The 26,364-nt window shown below is 36.9% G+C and overlaps 1 protein-coding gene across 1 annotated transcript in view; it reads left to right on the top strand.

Annotated features, from left to right (window-relative positions):
• Window positions 1–24,912, top strand: part of DDX60L (DExD/H-box 60 like) — a 113,111-nt gene extending 88,199 nt beyond the window's left edge. Inside the window, exons 31-38 of the mRNA XM_032148880.2 lie at window positions 2,196–2,300; window positions 2,522–2,663; window positions 3,563–3,684; window positions 6,491–6,638; window positions 8,208–8,350; window positions 10,583–10,734; window positions 21,360–21,422; window positions 24,267–24,912. Of these exons, the coding sequence (XP_032004771.1) occupies window positions 2,196–2,300; window positions 2,522–2,663; window positions 3,563–3,684; window positions 6,491–6,638; window positions 8,208–8,350; window positions 10,583–10,734; window positions 21,360–21,422; window positions 24,267–24,381 (990 nt within the window). The 3' untranslated portion in view covers window positions 24,382–24,912. The remainder of the gene's footprint in view (window positions 1–2,195; window positions 2,301–2,521; window positions 2,664–3,562; window positions 3,685–6,490; window positions 6,639–8,207; window positions 8,351–10,582; window positions 10,735–21,359; window positions 21,423–24,266) is intronic.
• Window positions 24,913–26,364: the final 1,452 nt, after the last annotated feature.

Raw genomic sequence — 26,364 nt, 5'->3', positions numbered from 1 at the left:
GTCAGGTGTGTGCCTTTTGATAGTCACAGAGAACAGCAACACCCAGTTCTATGTAAAAGTGGCCCCATTCTTGATTTTGATTACTGTCCCAGGAAGAGAGAGTAGTACACTTTCAAGGTTTTTGTTGTGGTTTTTTATATAGTAACGTTTATGAGGGTTGCATATTTTCTGGGCTCCTGCATATTTGAGGAGATTTTTTCTTTTGTAGTAAGGACAATTTAACCAGGCATAAATTTATTGGATTTGAGCCATTAGTCTTCAGCATTGTTGATGCTTCATTTTCTTTGGCATCTGCTGTTGTAGAGATATAATCTGTGGCCCTACTGATTGCTGTTTTCTTGTAGGTCACTTGACTTTTTCTGCCCATGTATATGGATCCTTTTCTTTATTCTTATAAGTTACTTTTTTAGGAGAAGTTTCTAGTTATAGTTTTTTTTTTTAAATTGACAGTGTTTATCATATTCAGAACCTTTTCAATTTATCACATGCAAGTTGTTTTTGAAGTAAGAAGTATATTTATTAAATTAGATTTTTAATTTGATTTCTATTTTAATTGCTTTGGTTTCTTTATTAGAAAAAGTTTCACTGGCTGGGTATGGTGGCATGTACCTGTAGTCCCAGCTATTTGGGAGGCTGAGGCAGGAGGATCACTTGAGTCCAGGAGTTTGAAGTTGCAGTGAGCTATGACCTGAATTCCAGCCTGTGATGGGAGGGAATGCTGCAAAGGTCTCTGAAATGTCTGTGAGGACTTTTCCAATTGTCTTGACTATCAGCATTTGTCTTCCTTTTAGTTATACAAATATACGCAGGCTGCTTGAATTCCTGCCCAGAAAATAGGCTTTTCTTTTCTGCCACATGGCTAGGCTGCAAATTTTTCAGATTTATACTCTGCTTCCCTTTCAAATACAAGTTCTAGTTTCAGGTCATTTCTTTGCTAACACATATGCGCATAGGTTGATAGAAGCAGCCAGGCTACATCTTGAACACTTTACTACTTAGAAATTTATTTCTGCCACATACCCTAAATCATCTCTTTCAAGTTCAAAGTTCTACAGATCCCTAGAGCAGGAGCACAATGTAGCTAACCTCTTTGCTAACACTTAACAAAATTGACCTTTGCTCCAGTTCCCAGTAAGTTCTTCATCTCCATCTGAGACCTCATCAGCCTGGACTTCGTTGTCCATATTACTATTAGCATTTTCATCACAACAGTGTAACAAGTCTTTAGGATGTTCCAAACTTTCCCTCATCTTCCTGTCTTCTTCTGAGCCCTCCACAAAATTCCAACCTCTGTCCCCTATGCAGTTCCAAAATCGCTTCCACATTTTCAGATATCTTTATAGCAGTGCCCCACTCCTCAGTATCAACTTTCTGTATTAGTTCATTCTCACACTGCTATACAGAGACACTTGAAACTGGGTAATTTATAAAGAAAGGGCATTTTATTGGCTCATGGTTCTGCAGGCTGTACAGGAAGCATAAGTAACTTCTGCTTCTGGGTAGGCCTCAGGAAACCTTCAATCATGTCAGAAAGTGAAGGGGAAGTAGGTCATGTGTTACATGCATGGCTGGAGCAGGAGGAAGAGAGGTAGAGAGGAGGTGCTACACACTTTTAAACAACCAGATCTCATGATAACTCACTATCATGAGAACAGCACCAAGGGGGAAATTCACCTCCATGATCCAATCACCTCTCATCAGGCCCCACCTCCAACATTGGGGATTACAATTTGACATGAAATTTGGGTGATGACACAGATCCAAATATTTCCATTCTGTTGACTGCAATCTACCTAATTCCATTAGGTTTAATGGGATAACTCAAGATTCAGAACAATACAATTACTCTATTTACCTTTAGAATGGCCTAAGAGAGCTAATCTTGTAAGCCAGGTTGGCTTTCATACTTTATTTTTTCAGGCCACTGTTGGTCACCACTGTTTCAGAGATTTAGCAGATTATTTGCCAATCTGGGTTATGTATAACAGTTCTGCTTTATATGATGTATTTAATTCAAGGAAGCATGTGCCACGTGAAGACACAATCAAAGAGATAATATGAAATCAAATGAAATTTACTTTCACATAAGATCTGGTAACATTATCTATATAGTATGTATGTGTACTATTTATTACATATCGGTATTTACAAATACTGTTTAAAACTAGATAAATTAAAGTACTCTTCTTTTACAGGTGTTGTCAGTGCTAAAGCATTCATTGCTGTCTTTTAAGAGACAAAGAGCCATGGAGACTTTGAAACTTTACTTTTTGTTTTCCTTGCAGCTCCTGATCAAAGAGGTATCATCATGCTTTAGCTTTTTGTTCTCTGTAACTAGTACCATGTAAATTTCTTTCTATGCTAAACCAACTGAAGTTTCTATAAGCTGCATTCAATGATAATGTTTCTTATCATTTATTAATAAATGAAGTCAGGTAATATTTGTCAATCACTCACGCTGGTATTTTATGGTATTTGAGTACATGGTAAGTTAAATCAACTTTTTTTTTCTCATTTTTAGGACTATTTAAATAAAAAATGTAATCCAAAGAAATTTGCAGGACTTGCATCATATTTGCATGGTCATGAACCTTCAAATCTCGTTTTTGTAAATTTTCTCAAGAGAGGCCTTTTCCATAATCTCTGTAAGCCAGCCTGGAAAGGTAAGCTTGGGTTTTATACCTGTAGTCCAAAAATGGCAACATATTTCTTGAATAGCCAAAGCCTCAGATATGTTTTTCTCTTCTTCCTCCTTCTCATTTATTAAAGCAAATAAATACTAAGTATATGTTCAGATTTACAGATGCCAAAAAATTAGACACTAAAAGTCAACTGATATTTATGCTAATGAAGAGTATTTGAGGGCTACTTATGTATTACTTCACTGATAAAGAATATTTGCAGAAGAGAAAATGGAGAAGCATAGAAAGAGAATAAGTGTCTGATGGTCATATGATTTTAGTATGCTTCAGAGCCCAGTTAATTATACCTAGCCACCTTTTAATGCCCATGATATGGTGCTCATGTGTTATGGGGAGTGGAGAGTAGGTCAAGATGACCAGAACCTAGAGCTAGTGTTTAGAAGTGTTGGTAGGTAAGTTTGGGAGCTTTGTTTTGACAGGATTTTGAAACACCCTAAATAGCAGGGCAAGGAACCTGGATTTTTCAATTAGCCATTGAGATACCCTCAAAGATTTTTGAGTAAAGGAGGGATATGCTTATATTCATGCTTTGGAAAGATTGATCACTCTCAAGATGGCCTGAAGAAAGGAGAGTGCAAGTCAGGAAACCAGTTAGTAAACATTCTGGGGTGGGAACTGGGGTGGGAACTAGGGTGGGTATAGCAAGGATGAAAAACAAGGCACAGAATATAAAAGCTCCTGTCTTACCCCAAAAAATAAATGTGCACATAGTGTGGCAAATATGGTCAATTTCTGAGGTATTTATTTACTAGAAAATTTTGCCTTCAACAAAAGGAAATGTACTATAAAAACAAATTTAAGCACAAAATACATGGAATCAACATTATTCTTATTTACAATAATGCTCTTTATTTCAATAGGCTCACGACAATTTTCCCAAGATGTGATGGAAAAGCTCGTGTTAGTATTGGCAAATTTGTTTGGAAGAAAATATATTCCAGCAAAATTCCAAAATGCTAATTTAAGTTTTTCTCAGTCAAAGGTAAAGCTTGTTATACTTACAATGATGTAATAATGATAGTTATTAAATGTATGCTACTGGAAAGCATTCAGTACCTACAGGGTTAAATTAATATAAACTACTCCATTTGTTTTAATAGTGTTGTCTTTTCATAATTAGAGTTCTATTTAATTTTTAGTTCAAACATCTTCCCCTGCTGATCTAACAAACACTTCTTATCCCTAAAGTTTTTTCACTTTATTGGAGCAAATTATGTAATTCAGTAGCAACAGAGATTACATACACAAATAGTCATTTAAATAGAATGACAGCCCTACTGCTGAACCTATAGTTCCCTTGGGATTGTTTACAGCTAGGGATGGGGGTGCAGGGAAGGAATTACATTATGAGCTCTAATGTCCTCTTCAGACAATGTTGAGGTAGTCACCTAAGAAAGAATCCCCTAACTTAAGGGTTGAGAGACTGAAAGAAAAATTATTTTCTAAGTTTTTTTGTAACACTGTTTGTTTCCAATTTCTTATTTTTTTAAAGACACAACAACAACAAAATAATAACAAGTAACAAAACCCAAGAAAATGTGCATTAGAACCTGGGAATGTAGAAGAAGCTTGTTTCTATCCAGTAACCCTAATGAACAGAGAACAAAAAGGGAATTAGCATTAATCTAGGCTTTCTGACCTCACAATGCGTCTGGATATACCTCCAGACTTGAGCACCCAATTTTGGTTACCGACATATATCCACATTGCAAACCACTGGAACTGTTAATCCTTTTCTTAAATGCATACACATTTTAAAGTATTTTAAAAGGAAACTTCATATTTACTACTACTGTAAATAGAAAGCCAGGATCTTTGGTTTCAAAACTAAGGAAGCCATAAGAATAGATGCGGTTAACATGGTTCTCAGCTGAAGCTGCTCTCTCTTTGCTACAAAAAGAGATTATAAACTTTTAGAGAAACAATGGTGGTCTATTGCCGCTGGACTTTCTAGGGTGATCAGCAAGAATAGAAGAGGACTGGAAAGAAGATATTTTTATTTATTTATATTTACTTATTTATTTGAGACGGAGTCTTGCTCACTCACCCAGGCTAGAGTGCAGTGGTGCAATCTCAGCTCACTGCAACTTCCACCTCCCGGGTTCAAGCCATTCTCCTGCCTCAGCCTCCCAAGTAGCTGGGATTACAGGCAGTCGCCACCATGCTTGGCTAATTTTTTTGTATTTTTAGTACAGTTGAGGTTTCATCAGGTTGGCCAGGTTGGTTTTAAACTCCTGACCTCAAGTGATCCACCTGCCTTGGCTTCCCAAAGTGGCGGGATTACAGGCATGAGCCACCATGCCCAGCCCACTTTTTATTTTTTAAAACTGATTTATAATTATTTAATGTTCTGTGTGTCATGCTAAATCATCTCATGTACCTCTCATATTATGTACCATAATTTGGGATAACTGCTCCATATTAGTCAATTAGCAAAGATTTATTGAGCAATAAATATGTGTAAACTGTAGCAAAAATCATGATTTGGAAACATAGTTGCTACTTTCCAAAAGCTTGCTCTCCTGATGGAGCTGTATAGCATACACATTTGAGAAGGTGGCAGACAACACAAGGTGTACGTGGCAAGCAGCACGTGCTGCCCTAGAACGGTGTCCAGCAGTGGCACAGTGGTAGGACATGGAAGGCATAGCAGTAAAGAGACCATATCACTTTGACCAGAGTGTAGAGCTGCACCTGTCAATTTGTTCTTTTGTCTTGGTCCATCCACAGATAGAGCTTAATCCGAGGTAGGCTTGTGGAAATTGTCATACTATCCACTGTAAGGAGTTGGTAGGGGCATTCTTTATTATGTCCACACAGTTGCCTTTTGTAAGAATCCCCCTGGAAAATTCTTATCTGATATTAGTGCTGAGAATAAATAGCTGTTTATCTCATAGACATTCTGAAATGTGTCATTCACACTTGCTCCTAGGAATCTTAGAATATAATTTGTGCCCCATTTTAGTCTGTCTGTCTTGTTTTTCTTTCCTTTTTACCAAATTTTGATTTATATGATCATATTATATTATCTTTACCCTTATAAAATACCTCAATTATTGGAAAAGTACAGGGTATGAATAAATTAAGGAAAATATCAAATAAATAATAAACCCATAATGGTAACAGAAGAAAACCAGGAACATTTCTAATGTCATAGCTATTTCTAACCCACACTAAAGAAACTTCTAGTCCCAATTCTGAAAGAATTTATTTTTAAACATGAAATTTGGAAGCTGAGTTAGCTTGCAATACCAGCTACTTCTCTATCTACTACCTGTCGGATTTAGAACAAGTTTACCTCTGTGAGGGTTAGCTCCCTCATGTACAAAATGTAGATGAAAATGTTTACTGCATAGGGCTGTTCTCAGGATTAATTGAGCTAACATATAACAAGTGCTTGGGGCAGCACAGCACAGTGTTGGCACATAATCTGAACTCAATAAAGAATTGATGCTACTATTGCTACACTAACTTGTTACTTGCTCTCTAAATATGTCCCTCAAGTCTCTGAAATATACCTAAGTTTAAGATCAGTGTAGGACATGTTTCTATTAAATTGGTGGTTTTGGCTAAGTGGAGTCAAAACAACTTTTTTTTTGGAAATATATTTACGTTTGTAAATGTTGGTTGAAATCAAAAGGAAATTTAATCTTAATCTCACAGGTGAATAAAATAATCAAGGGCTTCGATGAATGAACATCAATCTACAGAACTATGCTGCAATCTTATCACCACGCAGTTTAATTTTTTAAATAAAGAGATCTCTCTGAAATGTATTTTGCCCATAGGTGATCCTTGCTGAACTCCCGGAGGATTTTAAAGCTGCTTTACATGAGTATAACCTGGCAGTAATGAAGGATTTTGCCTCCTTCCTACTGATTGCTTCCAAGTCGGTGAACATGACAAAAGAGTATCAACTCCCTTTGTCAAGAATCAGTAAGCAAATTTTAGTTCCATTCTGGAACAATTTAAAGAGTAAACAATCTTGGCTAAGAAAGCCTCTGGATATTGGATGCTTCAAAGCTGGTAAAGGAGCTTATTACAGGGCAGCTGTGCTAACCCAACTGTTTTATCCTCAGAAAACAATTTAGCCCATTGTAGGGTGTGGTAATGGCTCTGTTTTCCAATTAAAAAAAACGTTATAATTACCAAGTATTAATTGGACAATGCGGGAAAAAAATAAAAGTCATTCATGAACCATTTTGATGGAAGGTTGCCTATCTGTGCAGGTTGGAAAACTGGATCAGAAAAAGTGACAGATGAAAAAGAAAATGGCATAATTTCTGGCATTTTTTTCCCCTGAGAGGCAGTTGCATAGTGGTTACAGATGTGAACTCTGGAAGCAGAATTCCAAGGTCTAAATCCTGGCTCTGCTACTTATTAACCATGAGGTCTCGTGCCAGTTACTTAGTCTTTCTGTGTCTCAATTTTTTAATCTGTAAAATGAAATGACTAAAAATATTACCTAGCTTACAGAATTTTAGAGGATTGGGTATATTAATGTTTATAAGGTTCTTAAAACAGTGCATGGCACATAGTTAACATCGTGTAAGTCTATTCTACCCAACATGGTAGCCACCAGCTAGCTACATGTCACTATTTAAATTAAGTTGATTAAAAATAAAACAATTGAAAAGTTAATTCTTTAGTCACTTTAGCTTTAGTCACTTTAACTTTCCAGTGCTAGTGGCTTCTACTTTGGACACAGTAGAGGTAGAATATTTCTATCATTACGGAAAGTTCTAGTGGACATTGCAAATGTCATTGTTTGCTTCAATTATTTGTTCTTGGTTGAGGAGTAACTGGTATTGCAAAGTAACTAAGCTTCCAAATTTCAATTTTATAGCAGGAAACTTTTAGGGGAGAATAAATGGAAAGAAGAAGCTGGACTAAGACTAAAGGGTGGAGCCATAAAATGATTCCCATATTCCCCTGTCTCTTAATATAGTCTTAGCTGGAGTAAAAGACAGGGAGGTAAGCATTGTAGTTACTCAAGATTTGTTGATGTAGAACACAGCATGAGCAAATGCAGACAATAATGGTGGAAGCAAGGAAGGTAGTGCAGAGAAAAGATGATGGGAGTGTGTGATTGTGTCATGATGGGAAAAAGGAGCCAGGCCTGAGTGCATGACTTGGTGCCTTCCAAGTCCAATGAGATGGTACTCACTGGACGGAACCTCTGTTTTATCTCTTATGCCAGCTCCAAATCCACTGGTAGGAGCTGCCTGAACGTCGTGTCTAGGAGGTTTCTGAGGTTATATCTCAGTTCATAGGCAAAAATAACAGGTAATAAAAAAGGGTAATGATAATAATTTAAAAGTCAACATGGATTGAATGATTACTCTGTGCCAAGCTGTGTTAATGACTTTATACACCATATCTCTATCAGTTTTCATTCTGATGAGATGAATGTCACCTACTGTGGCTTGACCTACAGTGAGTTTAAAAGGGTTAACATTTGGGCTGATTTTTAAAACCTAACGTGACCTAGTCCAAAATGGTCAGAATTCACAGGTAAAGAATGTGAAGACTCCCAACTCGTGTCTCACTTGATGAGCTGCAAGGAAGGAAGAGTAGCCATTTCACCATTTGTTTGTCTTTCGGGGAACACAGATAACGATTTGCTTCGACCAGAGACTATCAACCAGGTAAGTGAAAGATATGTCTTATATACAAAATGTGTTTAACAGACAGACTAGGATTACATTGCTGTGAAGCCTTGATAGGACCTCAAACCCAAAACACTGAAAAATGTCCACTGATGAGCATCATTGTCTAAGAGAATGAAGCCCTGGAGGCCAGTGTGATTTTATGCTCTATGGAGTTGGCCTGAGAAACCCTGCTTCTTTGTCTAAAATTTCAGACACCACTGTTTTTTCTCTTTTTTTTTTTTTTTTTTTTGAGATGGAGTCTCGCTCTGTTGCCCAGGCTGGAGTACAGTGGCGCAATCTCGGCTCACTGCAAGCTCCGCCTCCCGGGTTCACGCCATTCTCCTGCCTCAGCCTCTCTGAGTAGCTGGGACTACAGGTGCCCGCCACCACACCCGGCTAATTTTTTTTTTTTTTGTATTTTTAGTAGAGACGGGGTTTCACCGTGTTCTTGATCTCCTGACCTCGTGATCCACCCGCCTCGGCCTCCCAAAGTGCTGGGATTATAAGCGTGAGCCACCGCGCCCAGCCTTTTCTCATTTTTTTTTAATGAGGTTTGCCACAGGTTTGCTGTGGGAAGAGGAAAAGAAAGCGCCTCACATTTTTCCAAAATTGATCATAGACCTCATAGTGCTTTTTCTACTCCAGACCACATGGATCTTTGGGGACAGTGGTCTACAAAGGGGGCCAGCCACAAAGCATTAGAACCTCTGGGAGGTTCTGGATAAAATATTAGCGTGCTGGAAGATTTTAGATTTAACTTGAAATATGAGAAATAAATTCCACATTGAATATATTTAATAAGAAAGATTGACATTGTGCACTGGCTTATTTTATCCCTGGGTCAGAGAGTCACACATCACGTCAAATATGGTCTTCAAGTATTTTTGCATATGTAACGTTTAAAGGAATTTTTAAAAATCATGAATCTTCTTGCACAGTTTGGGTTGATATGTAAAAATTTTGTTAACCAAAATTGTAATAGCTGCTAATGTGATTTCAGGTTCATTAGAAATATTGACATTTTAAAAGAACTGTTAAATTATTTAAAATTTATCCAAAAGAATATAGATATCAAAGCTATTTGATACCCAGAGTAAACAAATAGAAAAGAACACAGATGACAAACAACTTCTTCAAAGTTACAAATTCTACATTACGTATTTTTCTCATTGAACTTATACACCTTCCCTTCCCTTCCCTCCCCTCCCCTTCCCTCACCTGCCCTCCCCTCACCTCCCCTCCCTTTCCCCACTTTTTATTTGTGACAGGGTCTCACTCTGTTGCCCAGGCTGGAGTGCAGTGGCACTATCTCAGCTCACTGCATCCTCAACTTCCTGGGCTCAGCTGATCCTCCCACCTCAGTCTCCCATATACCTGGAACTACACGCACGTGCCATCATGCACAGCTAATTTTTTATATTTTTAGTAGAGATGGGTTTCAGCATATTGCCCAGTCTGATCTTGAACTCCTGGGCCCAAGCAATCCAACCACCTGAGCTTCCCAGAGTGCTAGGATTACAGGCATGAGCCACCATGCCTGGCCTGAATTTGTATTTTTATTCCAACTTGCTCCACAGTTTAATTTTACCCATGCACTGGCAGAATTTGCAGATTCCTTCTGATTCTGTACAGATTAATTTGTCTAATGTGCCCAGAACCACGGAGACTTAGTTTTTGTTTGTTTTGCTTCTCTTCATTTTCTCCTCTTCTACCTCCTCCTCCTCCATTTTTTCTTCTCTCTGAAGCCCAGAGGTTTGTGCTGTTTCATTTTATTCTCCCTGTGAGCACAGGGAGACACTAGCTACATGACACTCCTTTCAAGATCATTCTGTGCACCAATTAAGATAATGATGAAAATTCTACCTTAAAATCAGCTTCTATTTATTTTTCCTTAGTGAATGTGGCTAACAGTATTGTAGTTGGATGGTTGAAATTGCCTTCAGTATGCTGCGAGAGTTCCTATTTCCCTCAGCGGTTCTGCCCGGGGTTCTGCCCATTCCCGAGGCATGCTTAGTGTCACACTGGCCAGTGTCTGTAACATGCCCTTTCCCTCACTGTAATGGGCCCTGTTTCCCTCAACCCCCATGGGAGTCCCCCCTGCCTGCCTCCTTCACTTCAACTTCTTCAGAACGTCTTTTAAGAAACAGATTCATACAAAAGAAATCTCAAACTGCAAACAGTTGCTCTTTACATATCAATAATGAAGTAATAGAAAATGTCTTTCTTCAGGTCATCCTGCGCACAATTGGTGTTAGTGGCACTCAGGCTCCTCTGCTGTGGCCATGGAAATTAGATAACCGAGGAAGGAGAATGCCACTAAATGCATATGTGCTCAATTTCTATAAACACAACTGCTTGACAAGATTAGACCAAAAAAATGGGTAGGTTTATGGGTATGTTTCTGTAAAATATATACATACATATATATCTATGTTTTATTATTGTATATTCATATTATATATGGACAGCATATAATTTACATTATATAATTATATAAACATAAATTTATATTGTATATTTTTTAATAGAAATTTTAATACATAATCTTTTTAAGAGTTTAAAATACAGATGAATCATAAAAAACATACTAGATCACTTTGTAGAAGACTGATTTCTGGTGATTAGAAACTCCAGTATTATTTGGGATTTTGGGGCTACTACCATAATTTTGGTACTTGAACTAGTTCTGGTGAATGTAATTCTGAAGACAGAAAATTTGGATATATTACAAAGCTCAAAAGATATTTTAATTATACTAACATTTCTCTTAGTATAATTTAGTAATAAACTATACTAAATTATTAGTATAATTTAGTAATAAACTATACTAAATTATTAGTATAATTTGATAATAAACTATACTAAATTATTAGTATAATTTACCGTTACACTAATTATTCATTAAGAAAGAATGTTGATTTCCAGGAGTATATCAAATATTATTTTTTATGAAATAAATTAATATTTTTAATGAAATAAATATTTTTTATGAAATAAATTAATATTTATTTTTTCCCACAAATGTGACATGGAGGGAAAAGATCTGAAACTTACATTATGAGAAAGTTAACTTAGCAGGTGTCTGTTAGAAAGTGACACTTGTTCTAGTTCTTTGATATGGAAAACATTTTGCAAAGCAGTAAAGAAGGATGAATACTTAGAATTCACACGGAAAGTGAAGAATTTAGCCATGGAAACAAGTAGGTAGAAATGGGGAAAGTCATGCTTTTAAACAGTGATTCAGGAATTCTATATGTATTTTACATAAATTTTTAAATAATTCTGATCAAAATAAGTTTTAAATATTTAAATGCTGTTCTTTTTAAAGCTTTTAAATTGACATATTGTAACTGTACATATTTATAGGATACAGTTTGATATTTTGAAACATACATGTTGCATAATGATCAAATCAGGTTAGCCAGGGTACCCATCACCTTATGCACTTATTTTTTTGTGGTGAGAATGTTTAAAATCTTTCTTCTGGCTACTTTGTAATCTACAATACAATGCTGTTAACTATATGTACCTTACTGTGCAGTAAAACACTAGAACTTATTCCTCCTATCTACTTACTGTAATTTTGTACATGTTGATCAACCTCTGCCCACCTTCTCCTCTCTCTTCCCCTCCCCAATCTTTGTAACCATTATTCTACCCTCTACTTCTATTATATTAATTTTTCTTCTTTTTAAACTTTGCATGTGAGTGATATCATGCAATATTTTTCTTTCTGTCTCTGGCTTATTTCACTTAACATAATGTCCTCCAGATTGATTCATGTGGCCACAAATGACAGAATTTCATTCTTTTTTATGGCTGAATAGTATCTAATTGTGTATTTGTACCACATTTTCTTTATTCATCCACTGTTGGCTACTTGATTCCATATCATAGCTATTGTAAAATAGTGTGGCAATAAAGATGGGAGTGCAGATATCTCTTTGACATACTAATTTAATTTCTTTGGATATACATCTAGTAGTGGGATTGCTTGATCATATCGTAATTCTAGTTTTAATGTTTTGAAGAATTTACATACTGTTTTAGATAATGGATATACTCATTTATAATCGTACCCACAGTGTGTAAGGGTTCCTTTTTCTTCACATTCACACCAACACTTGCTTTCTTTTGTCTTTTTATTATTAATAGCCATGCTAACTAGAGTGAGGTGGTATTTGATTGTGGTTTTGATTGGCATTTCATGATGATTAGTGATAGTGAACATTTTTTCATATACCTGTTGGCCTTTTGTATACTTTCTGTTGAGAAATGTCTGTTAAAGTTTTTTGCCCATTTTTAAATTGATTTTTTTTGCTGTTAAGTTTCTTATGTATTCTGGATATGAATCTTTTTGTCTGATGTATAGTGTGTAGATATTTTTCTCCCATCTTACAGGTTATCTCTTCACTCTGTTAATTGTTTTCTTTGCCGTGGAAAACTTTTTAGTTTGATGTAATCTCTTTTGTCTATTTTTGCTTTTATTACTTGTGTTTTTGAGATCTTATTTAAAAAATCCTTGCCAAGTCCAATATCATGAAGTTTTCCTGCTGGTTTTTTTTTGTTTTTTTTTTTGTTTGTTTGTTTGTTTTGTTTTGTTTTTTTTAATGGCTGTATTAGTTTGTTTTCACACTGCTGATAAAGACATACCCAAGACTGGGCAATTTAAAAAGAAAGGGGTTTATTTGACCTACAGTTCCACGACCTCACAATCATGATAGAAGGTGAAAGGTGTGTCTCACATGACAGCAGACAAGATAAGAGAGCTTGTGCAGGGAAACTCCCATTTTTAAAACCAACAGATCTTGTGAGACTCATTCACTATCAGGAGAACAGCTCAGGAAAGACCTGCCCCCATAATTCAGTCACCTCCCACTGGGTTCCTCCCATGACACATGAGAATTGTGGGAGTTACAATTCAAGATAAGATTTGGGTGGGGACACAGGCAAACTATATCATTCTTCCCCTGGCCCCTCCCAAATCTCATGTCCTCACATTTCAAAACCAATCATGCCTTCCCAGCAGTCCCCCAGAGTCTTAACTCATTTCAGCATTAACTCAAAAGTCTACAGTCCAATGTCTTATCTGATACAAGGCAAGTCCATTCCATCTATGAGCCTGTAAAATCAAAAGCAAGTTAGTTACTTCCTAGATACAATGGGGGTGTGAGGATTGGGTAAATACAGCCATTCCAAATGGGAGAAATTGGCCAAAACGAAGGGGCTACAGGCCCCATGCAATTTGAAATCCAGCAGGGCAGTCAAATCTTAAAGCTCCGAAATGATCTCCTTTGACTCCATGTCTTGCATCTGAGTCATGCTGTTGCAAGAGGTGGGTTTCCATAGTTTTGGGCAGCTCCACCCCTTTGGCTTTGCAGGGTACAGTCTCCCTCCTGGCTGCTTTCACAGGCTGGCATTGAGTGTCTGTGGCTTTTGCAGGTGCACAGTACAAGCTTTCAGTGGATCTACCATTCTGGGGTACAGAGGATAGTGGCCCTCTTCTCACAGCTCCACTAGGTGGTGCCCCACTTAGGATTCTGCACGGGGGCTCTGACCCCACATTTTCCTTCTGCACTGCCTGAGAACAGGTTCTCCATGGGGGGCCCGCCCCCGCAGCAAACTTCTGCCTGGGCATCCAGGCGTTTCAATACATCTTCTGAAATCTAGGTGGGGGTTCCCAAATCTCAATTCTTGACTTCTGTGCATCTGCAGGCTCAACACCATGTGGAAGCTACCAAGTCTTGGGGCTTGCACCCTTTGGAGCCATGGCTCGAGCTCTACATTAGCTTCTTTCAGCCACGGCTGGAGCAGCTGGGACGCAGGGCACAAAGTCCCTAGGCTGCACACAGCACAGGGACCCTGGGCCTGGCCCATGAAACCACTTTTTCCTCCTGGGCTTCCAGGCCTGTGATGGGAGGGTCTGCCGTGAAGACCTCTGCCATGTCCTGGAGACATTTACCCCATTGTCTTGGGGATTAACGTTAGGCTCCTTGTTACTTATGCAAATTTCTGCAGCTGGCTTAAATTTCTCCTCAGAAAATGGGATTTTCTTTTCTATTGCATTGCCAAGCTGCAAATTTTCCAAACTCTTATGCTCTGCTTTCCTTATAAAACTGAATGCCTTTAACAGTACACAAGTCACCTCTTGAATGCTTTGCTGCTTAGAAATTTCTTTCTCCAGATACCCTAAATCATCTCTCTCAAGTTCTAGGTTCCATAAATCTCTAGGGCAGGGGCAAAATGCTGCCAGTCTCTTTGCTAAAACATACAAGAGCTGCCTGTGCTCCAGTTCCCAACAAGTTCCTCATTTCCATCTGAGACCACCTTAGACTGGACTTTATTGTCCATATTGCTATCAGCATTTTGGGCAAAGCCATTCAACAAGTCTGTAGGAAGTTTCAAACCTTCCCACGTTTTCCTGTCTTCTTCTGAGCTTTCCAAACTGTTTCAACCTCTGCCTGTTACCCAGTTCCAAAGTCACTTCCACATTTTCAGTTATCTTTTCAGCAGTGCCCCATTCTACTGGTATCAATTTACTGTATTAGTTCATTTTCACACTGCTGATAAAGAAATACCCAAGACTGGACAACTTACAAAAGAAAAAGTTTTATTGGACTTAGAGTTCCATATGGCTGAGGAGACCTTACTATCATGGCAGAAGGTGAAAGGCACGTCTCACTTGGTGGCAGATGAGAAAAGAGAGCTTGTGCAGGGATATTCCTGTTTTTAAAACCATCAGGTCTCATGAGACTCATTCACTATCACAAGAACAGTGTAGAAAAGACCCGCCCTCATAAATCAATAACCTCCCACTGGGTTCCTCCCATGACGTGGTAATTGTGGGAGTTATGATTCATGATGAGATTTGTGTGGAGACACCGCCAAACCGTATTAATTGTTTTATAGTGTCAGGTTTTACATTTAAGTCTTTAACCATTTTGAGTAGATTTTTGTATATGGTGAGAAGTAGGAGTCTAGTCTCATTCTTGTGCATGTGTATATCTAATTTTCCCAGCATCATATATTGACATATTAGCATATTATATTATGCTATTATATTTAATATGTTATTAACATATTAACATATAACATTAGCATAACCTATTAAACACATATATAATAGCATATAATATATTAACGTATAATATAATGGCATAACATATTAAACACATATTCCCTTTTCCCTCGTGTGTGTTCTTGGCACACATGAGGGAAAAGCTAATTTATAAAAAATCAGTTGGTTGTAAATGTGTGGATTTATTTCTGGGTTTTCTACTGTTTCACTGGTCAAAGTATGTGGTTTTTATGATGGAATCATACTGTTTTGGTTATGATAGCTTTGTAGTATATAGTGTGTTGAAGTCAGTGTGATACCTCTAGCTGCATTCTTTTTGCTGAGGATTGTTTTGCATATTTGGGACTTTTTGTGGTTTCCTACAAATTTTAGGATTTTTTTTTCCTATTTTTGTAAAAAATGTCATTGGTATTTTAATGGAGATTGTATTAAATTTATAGATCATTTTGGGTAGTGTGGCCATTTTAACAATACTAATTTTTTCATTCCCTGAAGATGGAATATCTTTTCATTTCTAAGTGTCCTCTTTAATTTCTTTCATCAATGTTTTACAGTTTTCAGTGTAGAGATCTTTTACCTTCTTGTTTATTTATTATCTAACTTTTTGTAGCTATTGTAAATGAATTTGTTTAAAAAAATTTTTATTTTCAGACAGTTTGCTATTGTTGCATAGAAACACTACTGATTTCTGTGTATTAATTTTGTATCCTGCAAATTTATATTATTTGTTGATCAGTTCTAACACTTTTTCATTAAGTCTATAGGGTTTCCTGTATATAAGATCTTGTCTGAAAACAGGGACAATCTGACTCTTTCCTTTCCGATTTTGATGTCTTTAATTATTTATTCTCTTGTCTGGTTGCCCTGGCTGGGACTACCAGTACTTTGTTGAATGAAAATGGTGAAAGTCAGCATCCTTGTCTTATTCCTGATTGTATGATGTTAGCTATGGATTTGTCATATATGGCTTTTATTATGTTGAGGTACATATCTTCTATACCTAATTTGTTAAGAGTTTTTATTATGAAGGGATGTTTTGAATTTTGTCAAATGCCTTTTCTGTATCTATTGAAAGATCATATGGTTTTTGTTTTTCTGTTAATGTGATTTATCTCATTTATTGATCTGCATATATTGCACTATCCTTGCATTCCCTGGATAAATCCCCCTTGATCTTATTGAATGACATTTTTAATGTGCTTTTGAATTTGGTTTGCTAGTATCTTGTTGAGAATTTTTGGATTTGTGTTTATCAGAGATATTGGCCTATAATTTTTGTTGTTGTTGTCGTATCCTTGTCTGGTTTTGGAGTCAGAATAATATTAGCCTCGTAAAAAAAAATTGAAAGTAGTCCCTCCTCTTAAATTCCCTTAATAGTTTAAAGAGGATTGGTATTAGTCTTCTTTAAATGTTTGGTAGAATTCAGCAGTGAAGCCATCAAGTCATGGGGTTTCTTTTTTTTTTTCTGATGAAAAACTTATGATTACTAGTTCAATTTCTTCTCTCATTACTGCTCTGTTTAGATTTTCTATTTCTTCTTTATTTAATTTTCAGAAGTTGTATATGTCCAGGAACTTAGCCATTTCTTCCATGTTATCAAATGTGTCAGTGTATAGTTGTTCATAATAGTATCTTATTATTTTTTGTACTTCTGTGGAACTGTTGTAATGTCTCCTTTTTAATATCTAATTTTATTTATTTTAGTCTTCCCTCTTTTTTTCTTAGTCTAGCTAAAGGTTTATCAATTTTGTTTATCTTTTTAAAACCATCTTCATTTCATTGACCTTTCAAATTGCATTTTTTGCCTCTATTTTGTTTACCTCTTCTTTAAGCTTTATTCTTTCCTTCTACCAGTTTTGGGTTTAGTTTGTTTTTGTATGTTAAGTTTCTTGAGGTGCATCATTTGGTTGTTTAGTGAAAATCTTCTTTTTTGATTTAGGCCTTTATTGCTATAAATTCCATTTTAGAACTGCTTTTTCTGTGTTCCATAAGTTTCGTTATAATGTGTTTCCATTCTCGTTTGTCTTAAGAAATATTTAAATTTCCCTTTTAATTTGTTTATTGATCTGTTGGGGTTTTTTTTTTTAAGAGTAATTGTTTAATTTCCATGTATTTGTAAATTTTCTGGAGCTTTTCTTGTTTCTGATTTCTAGTTTTATACCATTTTGCTCAGAAAAGTTACTTGATATGATCTCTGTATTCTTAAATTTGTTCTGACTTGTTTTGTGATCAAACATATGATCTATCCGAGAATGTTCCACGTACAGTTGAGAAAAATGTGCATTCTGAAGCTGTTGGATAGAATATTCTGTAAAAAATATCAGCCAGGCACAGTGGCCCACACCTGTAATCCCAGCACTTTGGGAGGTTGAGGTGGGATGATCACTTGAGTTCAGGAGTTCAAGACCAGCCTGGGCATCACAGCAAGACCCTGTCTCTAAAAAAAGGCTATTAGGTAAATTTGGTCTATGGTGCAGTTTAATTCTGATGATTCCTTTATTTTTTTGCCTGGATGACCCATTCATTGTTGAAAGTGGGATATTGAAGTCCCTAATGTTATTATACTGCAGTTTATCTCTCCTTTTAGATCTAATAATATGTGCTTTATATATTTGGATGTTTTGGTATGTAGAATTACAATGCCATATCCTCTTGTTGAATTGCTTTCTTTATCATTATATAATGACTTTGTCCTTTTTATAGTTTTTGTCTTAAAGTTCATTTTATCTGATATAAGTATTGCTACTCCTGCTCACTTTTGATTTTTGTTTGCATGGGATATCTTTGTCCCTTCCTTCACTTTCAGTCTGTGCTTGTCTTTAATGGTGAGGTGATTCTCTAGTAGTCAGCATACAATTGAGTTAATTTTTTTAAGAGATGGAGTCTCTATATCACCGGGGCTGGAGTACAGTGGCACAATCATAGCTCACTGCAGCCTCAAACTCCTGGGTTCATTCAGTCCTCCCAGCTCAGCCTCCTGAGTAGCTAGGACTACAGGTGCACACCACCACACCTGGCTAATTTTTTATTTTTCTTTTTTGTACAGACAGGATTTTACTATGTTACCTTTAAAATAAAATCCATTCACTCTGTATCTTTTAACTGGAGACTTTATTTATTTTCAAGGTAATTATAAGTAGGTAAGAACTTACATCTGCCATTTTGTTCATTGTTTTCCGGTTGTTTTGTAGATTCTTTGTTCCTTTATTCCTCTCTTGTTGTTCATATCGGTGGTTTGGTGGTTTTCTGTGGTGCTAAGCTTAATTTCCTTCTTTTTTCTCATTTGTGTGCCTGCTCTAAGTTCTTTCTTTGTGGTTATCATGTGCTAACATAAAGAGTCTTGTAGTTATAATAGACTATTTTATGCTGATAACAACTTAACTTTGGCCACATAAAAATATTTTAGACTTTCTTGCTTCCCCACAATAATTTCTGTTTTTGTTGACTTAATTTACATGTTTATCTATTGTGTATTCCTTAGTCATTAATTGCAGGTGGTGGTGTTTTTTGACCATTTTGACTTAAAGCTTTCGGACTAGAGAATTGAAGGATTTCCGTAGCACCCAGACAACATGGGGTTATTCTGAATTTGATTATGAATTTACTTCTATTGATGAGTTTTAATCTTTCAAATATTTTTGTGATAGTAATGATAATTCTTTCATTTTTAGTTGTAGCATTCACTTAAGAATTTCTTGTAAGCCTAGACTAGTGGTGATGAATTTCCTCAGCTTTCACTTGTCTGGGAAGATCTTTATTTCTCCTTCATTTCTGAAGGATAGCTTTCCTGGATATAGTATTCTTGACTGACTTTTCTTTTTCTTTCAGCATTTTGAATATATCATTCCATTCTTTCCTGGCCTGTGAGGTTTCTGCTGGGAAATCTGCTGATAGTCTCATGAGGATTCCCTTATGTGTGACTTGATGCTTTTGTCTTCAGTATTTAGAATTCTTTGTCTTTGACTTTTGACACTTTGGTTATAATGTGCCTCAGAGAGTATCTTTGTGGGTTGAAACTAATTGGGGACTTTTGAGCTTCTTAGATGCATATATCTTCCAAGACATGGGAAGTTTTCAGCTATTATTTAGTTAATAATAATAACAAAATATTTCTCTACTTCTCCCTCTGGTGCCCCATAAGGTGAATATTTGTTCATTTAATGGTGTCCCATAAGTCCTATAGAGTTTCTTAATTCCTTTTTATTCTTTTTCCCTCTTTGACTGGTTATTTCAAAAGACCAGTCTTCAAGTTCAGAAATTATTTCTTTAGTTTGATCTAGTCTGTTGCTAAAGCTCTCATTCTTTTTAAAATTTAATGCATTGAATTCTTTAGCTCCAAGATTTTTTTGGTTCTTTTATATGATATCTACAGGAGGATAGGCTACAGATGTTGGTGGTATAGTTTTGGTGGGGGCAGGGGCACTGAGCTGGTTATTTGGGGCAGGCATATTTTGGTTCAGTGTGCCAGCAGGCTGTATGATGGACTCTCCAGAGAAGGGAGGCTATCACCAGGCTGGCTCTTGAACTGGGTATCAGTGGGTGCAGTGAGCCAGCCAACTGTGCAGTAGTGTCTCTGGGGGAGGTAAGACCACTGTTGGACTGCTGTTGGTTTGAGTGCAGGCATATGTGGGCTGGCCAGCTTTGTGGCAGTGTCTATGGGGAGGTCGGGCTGCTGCTGAACTGGATATTGGGCCAAGTGCATGTGTAGTGGGACTGCTGGCTCTGTGGCAGTGTCCCTGGGAAGGTGAGGCCTCTGCTGAACTGGCTGTCAGGCATGGCACATGTAAATGCATGCTGGGCTGACTGGTGTGCAGCAGTCTTTTCAGGAGGTGGGGCCACCTCTGCCCTGGCTGCCAGGCTTGGCATGATGGTTTTTCTGGCTATGCAGCACGAGTATACACTGGTGCAGTGGCCTGGCCACCTGTTCAGTGGTTTTCTTGCTGTGCATGTCTGCCTTTTCCCCAGTGGGTGGTGGGCTGCCACATAGCTTTGAATGTGAAATGATAGTGGGGCTTCAGGGATGGAGAGAAAGATTGGCTACTGGCCTTCAAAATGTCATCATGCCATAGCTGCTTAGGTCATGAAGGAGGAGATACACAATGTGGGCTCTTACTCTGGGGCAACGTAACTACTTAAACTTCTGGCAACTCTCCAAAATAGATTCTGGGCCTGTGAGGACTGGGAGACTCTCGCAGCAAGAACTGCCGGCATCTGTGATGGCTATGGAAACCGCTGGAAGTCTTTTGCATACCATTTTCCTGTAAGAAGAAGCCACCCTGACTCCCAGTCATTTCTGGTAGAGACAGTGTGGCAGAGGCAGAGTGCCTCACTCCTGCCTCTGGTGCTATCTTGGGCTTCTGTGCTCCGCAAAGATTTTGATGCTCCCCTGGTGCTCTCCAGCATACTTAATCACTCCAGTTGAAGTAGAGTTGTTTATTTGTTGTTTTGGTCCCTTTTTGTGGGGGAGATAAGCACCAGGCAACTCTCATTTTCCATCTTGCTCAATGTTCTGCTATTCTTGACAAATCTTGAACTACATCTGTTTTTCTTAGGTCTAGTTCTTAGTTATGAAGAACTAAGAAAGTAGAAATAGAACTAAGAAAGTAGAAGAAGTAAGTAGAAATAACATTAGTCTATCAACTTGTTTTGTTTTCACTTTAATCTCTAGTCCTCATTGACCCTTCTAAGCTTTACTTTTATATTTCACCCTCCCCCTTTGATGATGGTCAGATTATCTCTTTAATAATTTTTTTGTGGTTTTTACCTATGCCTCTCAATTTCATTATGATTCATACAATAGAATGCTTAACTGGTAGTGTATTTGGCAAATAAATTAACAGCCATGGACAGACCACTATTAAAGTTTGAGTTAATTCTTTTATGTTTATGTTTTTATACTTTTTAATTAAGAAATGTTGTTCTCTTTAGGATGCGTATGGGACAGCTTTTAAAGTGTTTGAAAGATTTTGCATTCAACATTCAGGCTATCAGGTATGTTTCATGCTGAATTTGATTTTCTCAATTATTTAATGATAGTTTAGCAAACATATAGCTCTTCCTTTGTGTAAGTTTGTGATTCTCGTGAAGGAGCACTCTGAAGATACTATTGAGCCTCCCAGGTTCTCTACAACTCAGCTATCCGAGGTCTCTGTAGACCGATTCCTCAGGACACTGTCACACTGTTTTTTTTTGTATTAAGATTCATCTCAAATCCATTTATAATAGGATTTCATTCGGATCAGAGCCTGTAAGGCACTTCCTCATGACTTCATAAATCTCCAGGCCTCACTATACTCTCACTATACTCAATTTCTACAAATGCTGAGCAGTCACACTGAGTCAGATAAATGACTTCGGTTGGTCTCTGGTTTATATCCACTTCAAAGCAGTTAAGTCTTTCTCATACCCAGTGCCTTTCCCAGACTCTGGCATCTCCCGTTGATTTCCTGTGTTCATCTGCCCAATGCTCAACAGAGACCCAAGCAATTATGAAGTCTATGTGGGCATTCCTTTTTCTATGCTCCACTGGTCATCCAGTTTTTGTCTAGCTCCATTTTCCTTACCTCTAGTTCTTACTTCTTTATCAAGTGTATGTGGTTTTTCACATAAATTCAGTTTTGGAAGGAGAATATTTATTTAGAGTTCGTTGTTAGTGAGGACATATTTGTGGTTTTTCTTGGTCTGAGCCGAGTCTGACCTTTTGGGAAGCTTCCTACAAAGAGTGAAAGTCTTAGGATGACCCTACTTCGCCCACTTGGAGTATCTCCACATAAAGGATTCCTCAAGTGGCTTATAGCTACCAAGGCTACAACGTCTTTGAGTAGCCTGAGAAACTTTGGAGATTTTAAATGGATCACAAGAGTTTAAACAGGAAAAATAATTCCTTCATTCATTTATCATTATAAAAGTATCAAGGTCTTACTGTGTTAGAGGCACTCTTCCAGGCACTTCAATGTCATGGGAGAAACTTTCTTGTAGACAGTCATACATGGTAAGTGCTATGATTGAGTTACACACAAAATGCTAAGATAACATAAATAACTTTAAGATTAATGCTACTATAATCGGAAAAAGCATTATAGAAGATGTAATTTCCAATCAGGTCTTAAAGGAGAAGTGAACATTCATTAAGTAGATTAATTATACTTAATATAATTCTAGTTAATTAGGATAATTAAGTAGAATAATTAGGGTAGTCAGATTTTAAGCAGGGAGAATAGTGTATCCAAATGTACAGAAATATTAAAGGTCCTGATGTATTCAGGGATAGGCCCCAAGCTAATGATGGTGGAGTACAGAATGTGGAGGTTGTGACAGGGATTGGGGAAAATGCTGAGAAGTGAGTGTGGAGTCTTGAAAGGAATTTTGTTGTATATGCGAAGGGTCTTATTTGTTATGCAATGAAGTTTGGATTTAAAATGGTAGATAAAGGTGAGACAGGGGAGTTTCTAAGGATGAATATGACATAGATCTATGTTTTAGAGATATTATTCTGGCAGAGTATATAGATTAACTCAAGAGGTAGAGAAACTGAAAGCAGGGAGCTAAAGCTGGAGGCTATACCCATATTCCAGGTGAGAGAAAATGAAGGCCTGAATTAGGCAGTGGTGGTAGAAATGAATGATAAGGATTGGAGAAATATTTAAGAAGAGGAATTCATGCAGTGGGGAAAGAGATATTGTGACAAATTGGGTTTCTAATTTGGTTAATGATAATGTTAATGAAAGTAGGGAATACATGATGATGACTTTGGAACTGACAATAAAAAAGTATGAGGTGGAATTTAAAATGTCACGTGTTGTCTATAAGACATCCAGGGGGAAATGTTGAGCAGTCAGATAGAATAATAGGTCTGAAACTCTGGAGGAATTTCAGACTTAGAGATAAAGATGTGATCATTCCTAATATTCAGCCACTGAGGACTAGTAAAAAACTGAAACTCTGCTCTAGAGTGAATAAGGTGGAGCATGAAAACAAAAAGGATAGCAAAATGTCAAATCACAATTGATTGCAATGCTCGAATAGCATGTCAGGTAGCTGAGAGACTCACTTTTCTACGTCTCCTCTCATTCACCCCAGCTTCTATCCTAAGATACATGGATAGGGACAGAATTTTTTTTCACTGAATTGGGTGACTGTGGATTTTTAAAAATAATTGTCCCAATATTAGGAAGTCCATATGGCTTTCATGAGCTGTGTAGAGAGAAGAAAAGAAGTTGAATAACACTTCTAGGTTCTAAGAATATGGAATTCCGTGGTCTTACAAACTCACAGAGCAAGTTTAGGTGTAATATAAAGAGGAACTGTGGCCGGACACGGTGGCCCACACCTGTAGTCCCAGCACTTTGAGAGGCCGAGGTGGGTGGATCACGAGGTCAGGAGTTCAAGACCAGCCTGGCCAAGATGGTGAAACCCTGTCGCCACTAAAAATATAAAAATTAGCTGGGTGCCTGTAATCCCAGCTACTCGGGAGGCTGAGGCAGAGAATTGCTTGAACCCAGGAGGCAGAGGTTGCAGTGAGCCAAGATCAGATCACGCCACTGCACTCCAACCTGGGCAACAGAGTGAGACTCTGTCTCAAAAAAAAAAAGAAAAAAGAAAAAAAGAAGAACTGTGTGAAGGTATATATCTTTATCTTTATCAAGATACATGATGTATGTTGTAAAGATTTTACAAGATAACTGTGCATTTTATTAAAATATTCTGCGTACTTTTTCTCCATATTTACATCTGATAGGTTTTGGGGGGAATTACTTCTGCTATCCTTTTAATAATATTGATTGTTACAAAAATGTGGGCTCATTATTATTTTTATTATTATTATCATTTATACAGTGACTCCTTGAGTGAACTATGTGAAAATGAGCATGACAATGTAGTCCTGGCATTTAAACAATTGAGTCAAACCTTTTATGAGAAACTTCAAGAAATGCAAACTCAAATGAGTTGAAATCGTTTAGAATAACACCATGGAAAACTTTCAAGTCTGATTATGTGGTATTTATCCATTTGCAAGGAGAGATATATTTGAGCTTATACAATGAAATGAAAAAAATGTTTGTCTTGGAGCCAAACAGAAGTAAACTCAAATATTAGCTCTGCTACTTTCTAGCTGAATGACCTTAAGTTATGTAATATATCTGAGCTTTAACTTTATTTTTGGCAAAATCAGAGTAAAAATGAATACCTCTAGTTGTTTTGAGGGTTAAATGAGATAATGTAAGAAAAGTGATTGGGATTGGGTGGTAACTTCATTAATGGTAGTGGTTTTTTTAGTAGTTAAAGTTAATGTATAGCAAAATTAGTTTCACATTGTCAAGTTTTCAATACATCCCCAAGTTAACTGAATTTTAAATTAATGATCAATAAATCACAAAGGAACAAAATGAATTCTGAACAACAATTTAGTTACGTAAGAAGACTTCTGAGATTACAAGAAAGTCACTGCTGTGGACTGGATGTTTGTGCCCTCCCCTCCAAAATTTTTATACTGAAATTCTAATCCTCAGTGTGATGGTATTAGGAGATGATAGGTCATGAGGATGGAGCTCCTTGGATGTAATTAGTGCCTTTAACAGAGAGACAGGAGAGCTTGCTCTCCAATCTCTGCTCACTACGACTGGATGATACAATGGGAAGATGGCCATCTGCAGACCAAGAAGCAAGCCCTCAACAGAACTGAATCTACTTAAACCATGATCTTGAACTTTCCAGCCTCCAGGATTGTGAGAAATACATGTTCGTTGTTTAGCCATCTAGTCTGTGGTATTCTGTTGAAGCAGCCTGAATTGACTAAGACAGTCACTTGGAGTAGTTATAAACCACTTTCCTGTTGAAAGCAGAACATGCTTATTCAACTATTTTTTCCAATAGCAATGATAGATTTTGTTTAAGTCCCCTACACTTTCTTATTTCTTCTTTCTAAAGGATCAAGAGTACACTTTCGGGCAGTGATTAAGGAGTGTGTATGTAACAGAAAGCATATATATACCCTGTGAACCTGAATACGGAATTCAGATTGTTTCTGCCCTCAATATCATACTTAAAAAACAAGCATACAAACAAACATAAGGGAACAAACAGCAACCATAACAAAAACAAACCTTTAAAGCTGCGTTTTTGCTGTGTTAAATGAATACGGTATTCTGAAGGAGAAAAACGTTTCTCAAATGAGCTTAAACTGCAGGTGATTTAAAAATTAGAGAATAGAATTCTTAAATCTATTGAAAGTTTCAACCAGAAAACCTCAAGTGAATTTTGTACGTAAATGAAATCTTGAATGTAAGTTCTGTGATTCTTTAAGCAAACAATTAGCTGAAAACTTGGTATTCTAGTTTATGTAGTAAGTGACTTGGCACCCATCAGAAAATAAAGGGCATTAAATTGATTTACTGTTGTATTTCTTATGTTAAATCTGTTAGTCCATCCATTTGTAGACAGCTATGCATTAGGTATTTTGCTTTCATTGCTATCTATCTTTACTGCAGCCCTAGGTCACATACTACAAAATCTGTTTTAGACCCAGACCTTGAACATAGAGCATTTCTTTCTCAGGGTGAAAGACACAACCTTTTGTATCATCCAGAATGTACCAAGACACCATTTATCATATGGCATTACTTACAGATATATTACATAGGCTTAGAAAAACACTTTGTCTAGAAATGGAAAACCTCTTTTCCTTAGAATTTAACCCAAAATTGGTTTATATCAGTCATGTGCCAAAATCTTACTTGTGACTATTTTCTTAGGGCTAATCCTAAATTTTTTTATTTAAAATAAGCACATAGTAACAAACATAGTAGATATTAACCCAGCTTTGTAGATAATAACTTTAAATATCAAAGGCTTAAACACAGCAAAAGACAGAGATTGTCAGAGTGGATCAAAACACAATAACCAACTGTATGTTGTCTACAAGAAACCTCTTTTA

Source organism: Hylobates moloch, unplaced genomic scaffold (assembly GCF_009828535.3).
Source record: "Hylobates moloch isolate HMO894 unplaced genomic scaffold, HMol_V3 SCAFFOLD_3, whole genome shotgun sequence".
Classification (NCBI taxonomy): domain Eukaryota; kingdom Metazoa; phylum Chordata; class Mammalia; order Primates; family Hylobatidae; genus Hylobates; species Hylobates moloch.
This window is presented reverse-complemented; position numbering and strand designations above follow the sequence as displayed.